This window comes from Pholis gunnellus (genome assembly GCF_910591455.1).
Source record: "Pholis gunnellus genome assembly, chromosome: 13".
NCBI classification, from domain to species: Eukaryota; Metazoa; Chordata; class Actinopteri; order Perciformes; family Pholidae; genus Pholis; species Pholis gunnellus.
Genome location: NC_136540.1, coordinates 18,257,958 through 18,263,206, shown reverse-complemented (window position 1 = coordinate 18,263,206; position 5,249 = coordinate 18,257,958). Strand labels below are relative to the sequence as shown.

At 40.4% G+C, this 5,249-nt stretch overlaps 1 protein-coding gene across 1 annotated transcript in view; it reads left to right on the top strand.

Moving 5' to 3' along the window:
• LOC306705236 (serine/threonine-protein kinase pim-1-like) overlaps positions 1-511 on the top strand; it is a gene marked incomplete at both ends in the record, with an annotated part of 3,041 nt that extends 2,530 nt beyond the window's left edge. The window contains 2 exons of the mRNA XM_079171941.1: positions 165-312; positions 420-511. Coding sequence (XP_079028067.1) covers positions 165-312; positions 420-511 — 240 coding nt within the window. The remainder of the gene's footprint in view (positions 1-164; positions 313-419) is intronic.
• Between the last annotated feature and the right edge of the window lie 4,738 nt (positions 512-5,249).

The window sequence follows — 5,249 nt, the reverse complement described above, 5'->3', positions numbered from 1 at the left end:
AGCCTGTTATCGCGTCTTCTACGGTAAGATGTCTGGCTTTACACCTGCTCTTCAATAACTTACCCATCTGTAACTTTTACATTTAGACACAGCTCCTCATCCTCATCCTCACCGTCTTATTATGTCTGTATATTCTAGGTACTCCTGCTTTCATCCCCCCAGAGTGGTTTTATCATCATAGATACACAGCCGGACCCACCACAGTGTGGCAGATGGGAGTGGTCCTCTTTGAAACACTCCACAGTGATGCAGATTTTCAGACCACCGAGTTCTTGAGCAACCGTGTGAGAATCAGCGAGACGCTGTCCAAAAGTAAGAAAAACATACTCACGAACATGTCAGCAGAAACATATCTGTTGACATTCTGATGGATCACTGTAGCCATCGCCCTCACATTTCTTCTCCTTCTTTCTCTCCAGGTTGCCAGGATTTCTTGAGAGGATGTTTCACCGAAGACCCCAAACAGCGTCCTACCCTGGAGCAGCTCAGAATTCACCCATGGCTAAAATAAACCGAACACTACAGAGTGGTTTTGTCGTTGGAGATACAGAGCCGGACCCACCACAGTGTGACAGATGGGCGTGGTCCTATTTGAAACACTCTACAGTGATGTAGATTTTGAGACCACCAAGTTCCTGAGAACCCGTGTGAGAATCAGCGAGACGCTGTCCAAAAGTAAGAAAAACATACTGACGAACATGTCAGCAGAAACATATCTGTTGATTTCAGTTGAGATTCTGGTGCATCACTGTCATCGCTCTGCCTCTTTGACAGGAAGGAGAACGTGATGAACTCCTTCCTCATCATTCTGCAGGACAAGGTTATGCTACAAAAGAACATCCTGTTAGTAATTGGAATTATTATCCTCATCCTCATCCTCACCGTCTTATTATGTCTGTATATTCTAGGTACTCCTGCTTTCATCCCCCCAGAGTGGTTTTGTCGTTGTAGATACAGAGCCGGACCCAACACAGTGTGACAGATGGGCGTGGTCCTATTTGAAACACTCTACAGTGATGTAGATTTTGAGACCACCGAGTTCTTGAAAACCCGTGTGAGAATCAGCGAGACGCTGTCCAAAAGTAAGAAAAACATACTCACGAACATGTCAGAACACTACACACAGACACACACGCACGCACACCAACCCAAATTTGTCATCCAAATTCTAACACTGCTCTGCCTCTTTGACAGGAAGGAGAACGTGAGGAACTCCTTCATCGTCATTCTGCAGGACAGGGTTATGCTAGAATATACAGACATAATAAGACGGTGAGGATGAGGATGAGTAAGAAAAACATACTCACGAACATGTCAGCAGAAACATATCTGTTGACATTCTGATGGATCACTGTAGCCATCGCCCTCACCTTTCTTCTCCTTCTTTCTCTCCAGATTGCCAGGATTTCTTGAGAAGATGTTTTACCAAAGATCCCAATCAGCGTCCTACCCTGGAGCAGCTCAGGATTCACCCACGGCTAAAAAAACCCGAACACTACACACAGACACACACACACGCACACCAACCCAAACTTGTCATCCAAATTTGGAATTATTATATTAATATTATTTAATGTCATGTAGAAGTGTGATTCAAATACTAATGCTGCTCTCTCTCTTTGACAGGAAGGAGAACGTGAGGAACTCCTGCTTTTGCTGATATTGTAGCACACCCAGCCGTCCGAGGAGAGGGGATCTCTCTCTGAATTGCCTTTCCCGAGGTTTCTTCTCATTTTCCTGCAATCAGGATTTTGGGGAGTTTTTCCTCGTTTTCTTAGAGAGCTTGGGCTGGGCCAAATTATTCAGTATATAATCTGATATTTAACACTGAACAATGAAAATAAATTTGACTTTTAAATGAACTTTTAAGCTCTTTCCTCCATTATAGTGAAAGTCACATGGTATACGAATAAATAATATTGACAGCAATGATCTTGAAAAAATAAATTATAAGTGAATCAGGATTTGTAGATAAAGGACACATAGAGTGTTGTTTACTTTTCATTGAACATTTTCGGCCTGATTAAAAGTGTTTCAGCTGTACGGTCAAATAAAGGCAAAAAAGCCTTAAAAAAGATCTTTCAAAGCAAAGGTACAAGGAGCTTTACACAATAATCATGATCAAAACATGATTATATTTTAAAATAAGTTCAGGGAATTACTAAAAAAACTACAAAAAAAATAAATAAAAAATGAGAACTCAACAAACAAAATGGATAAGACACTATAGAGCAGGAAACCAATAAAACATGGGGTTAATGTAAAAGTGTGATTTAAAATACTCAGATCTTCAAGCAGGGAGCTCCAGAGCTGAGAGGCCCTGACTGCTGAGACCCTGGACTGTGGTCTCGATCCAGGATTTAGGAGCAGCCAGAGAGTCCTGCCTCTGAGGCAACAGTGTGTTAGTATGTAGGGGAGCAGAAATTCCCTGTAGATGTTTTAAACATCATCAGAAAAATATAAAAATCAATCAACCCTAAAACTGACCGGCAACCAATCAATAGAGGCAAGATATGAGAAATGTGATCTTGTCTCTTTGAATTTGTAAACAAAACACCGAGCAACTGCATTTTGTATCAGGAGGCGTGCAATTGTTGAGAGTCTTAAAGTTCACCTTTTATGCAAAAGGCACTTTTTCATGTTTTTTAAACGTAAATATGTGTCCCCAGTGTGTCAGCAGAGCCCCAGAGTGTCACGAATGAACCCTCTCTCTCTTATTCTCCTGCTCCATCTATCTGAAAACCTGTGTAAAAAGGAACTGATCAAAATAGGGTGCAGCTAGCTTCAATTGTAGGTCCACAGGCTGAAGTAATGTAGTAACGTTAGCTTAAAGAGAGAGAGATTATATTAGTAAAGTAAATAGCAAATATTTACCGGAACAAAAGAGTCAGAGAAAGCTTTAATCTAGCTTGCAGATGTTTATTTCTCTCCGATTCGGATCAGATTGTTGTTGGAACGTGTGCTGTGTTTAGCACTAACCATCACCGTGAAAACCGAGCTAATTAGTGCAGTGTGACAGAGCTGACACGAAAGCACTCAGGACTTCTCTATTTATTCATGTTGTCAGTTAGAAACTTCATTTAAACCTTACAATGCCTCCACATCTTTCCTGACTTATTGGTATTTTCCAACATTTAAATCCAGCAGAGGACTGTAGGTTGTTAATAGCAGTTATGCTTAAGTTGCTGGTTCAACTTCGTCTTTGTAGCTGTACTTTTAATTGGTGCTTAAAAACCTCTTCAACTCCGCGAGGACGCCGGCGCCCTCGACCCCCTCCCTTTCCGTTCTTACGGCTTGCTTACGAAAATTACGTCACAAAACATGGCGCAAAAAAAAAAAAAAAAAATCCCAGCATGCTTAGAAACGTGTTTTTTGCGAAGAAAGCATCGGTTTTCTTTAATTCCTCACGGATTTTTCACAAAAGGAGCCCAAACACACACTGTCCAAAGTTGCCATGGCCGCCGCAAGTCGGGTCTTGCAGCATTTTGACGGCGAAAGATACAGTATAGACCCGATTTTACGAGTAAATGTGCTAGCGGATGCTACCATGGAGCTAGCGGCTGGTATAAAACAGTGGTATAAATATGACAAACCGAGCTCATTATTGATATAAGCAGTCGGCCGACGCCGTCAGTTTTTCACTTTTTATTTTGACTTCTAAGGCCCACTGCTCTGTTTCTGTATGACCTACAGGTCTACAGACACTTTCACTAGGTACCTTAGGGGGTTTTCTTTCAAGACAGACCTCATTTATGCATATAGTCAAAGTGGTTCAGAAGATACAGGCAATTTAATTTGGGTATGTCATTTTATTTTGTTGCTCCAAAATGGGGGGGGAGTTGAAGAGGTTAATGAGTTTCAACTCAGAATCGAAAGATGTGAAGAGACTCATTTTCAAAGCCATGGGTTTCATTGTTTGATGACTTCAGACAAAAAGAAGGCTTGTCCACGTTCAGTTGTACATTAAGTTGCTGGAGCACAACCATTGAGATCTGTCAAATGCTTGTGCCACAAACACCACACCTCAGCCTCGATACATACGCTGAAAAAGTGTGAGTGTCTGGCTCCCCTCGATAGCTCAGTTGGTAGAGTGGAGGACTGTAGGCTGATGTTTCCCAGTAGAAAATATGCAGGTATCCTTAGGTCGTTGGTTCAATTCCGGCTCGAAGGAAGTACTTATTGTTGTTGTCTGTTCAGACTCGATAGATGGTCCTTATTATCAGTAATCAAGTGCAGTTGCTCGGCAATAATTGAATTAGCTTCTTTGTAACTTTGCAAGAGTTTTAAAGACCTTCAGTCATTTGTCCGGAGAATAAACCTTCATATAGATTTCAGAAGGTTTGGCCTGCCCTAAACATGTCAACATATCCGGGATGTTTACTGCACTGACGTTCAACACATTTACAGGTTCAACTTCCGTTAGAGTTCACTTTGGACAATGTGTTAAATTGACCACCAGGGGGTGCAACATACAAAGATCTGAAACTTGAAATGTCCTAAGGTGGTTTAACCTTTCAGAATGAATCTTGAATCTTTCTGTTTTATATGATGTAGTGAATGATTTGAGTGAATCATATGGAGAAAAATGTGGATATATAAGACTGAAAATGATAAATTGTAGATGCACATCACCATACAGTAGATAATTACCATCTGATACGCACATTGGGGAAATGGATAGTTGAGGTGGGGTTTTTAATCGTCATATGCTTCATATCTAAAATATTTAAACTATTTCATAACTTATGTTTTGGTTTCTTGTAAACCACTTGATACCTTTGTTTTAAAATGTGCAATACAAATATTTATTTAATCAGCATCATCTTACCACACAATGATATGAATATGTTATGTTGTATTTGTTTTATAGCTATGTTATTGTGTTTCTATACAGCGGGTGAATAAAACCACCCGGAACATCTACTGTAATAAAGTTATTATTATTATAATTACTGCTCATCAGTGATATTGGTGAGAAGAGGTTTCTGCTAAACCCACCGAGCCACAACCTGTTCACTGCTGCCGTCTGGAGAGAGATACAGAAGTATCAGCTGCCGAACCACCAGACTTCAAAACAGCTTCTTTCTTTTATACACCAAATTGGGAGTACAATCTAAATGTCGTTGTGTAACCCTGTCGCACAGTGACAAACACAATCCTTGTAACCTTATTGATTCATTGTTTACACAGAGACAGTTTTATTGAAACAGACGGACACAAAGTGAGAGTGTTTTGGTAACTTTTATTTT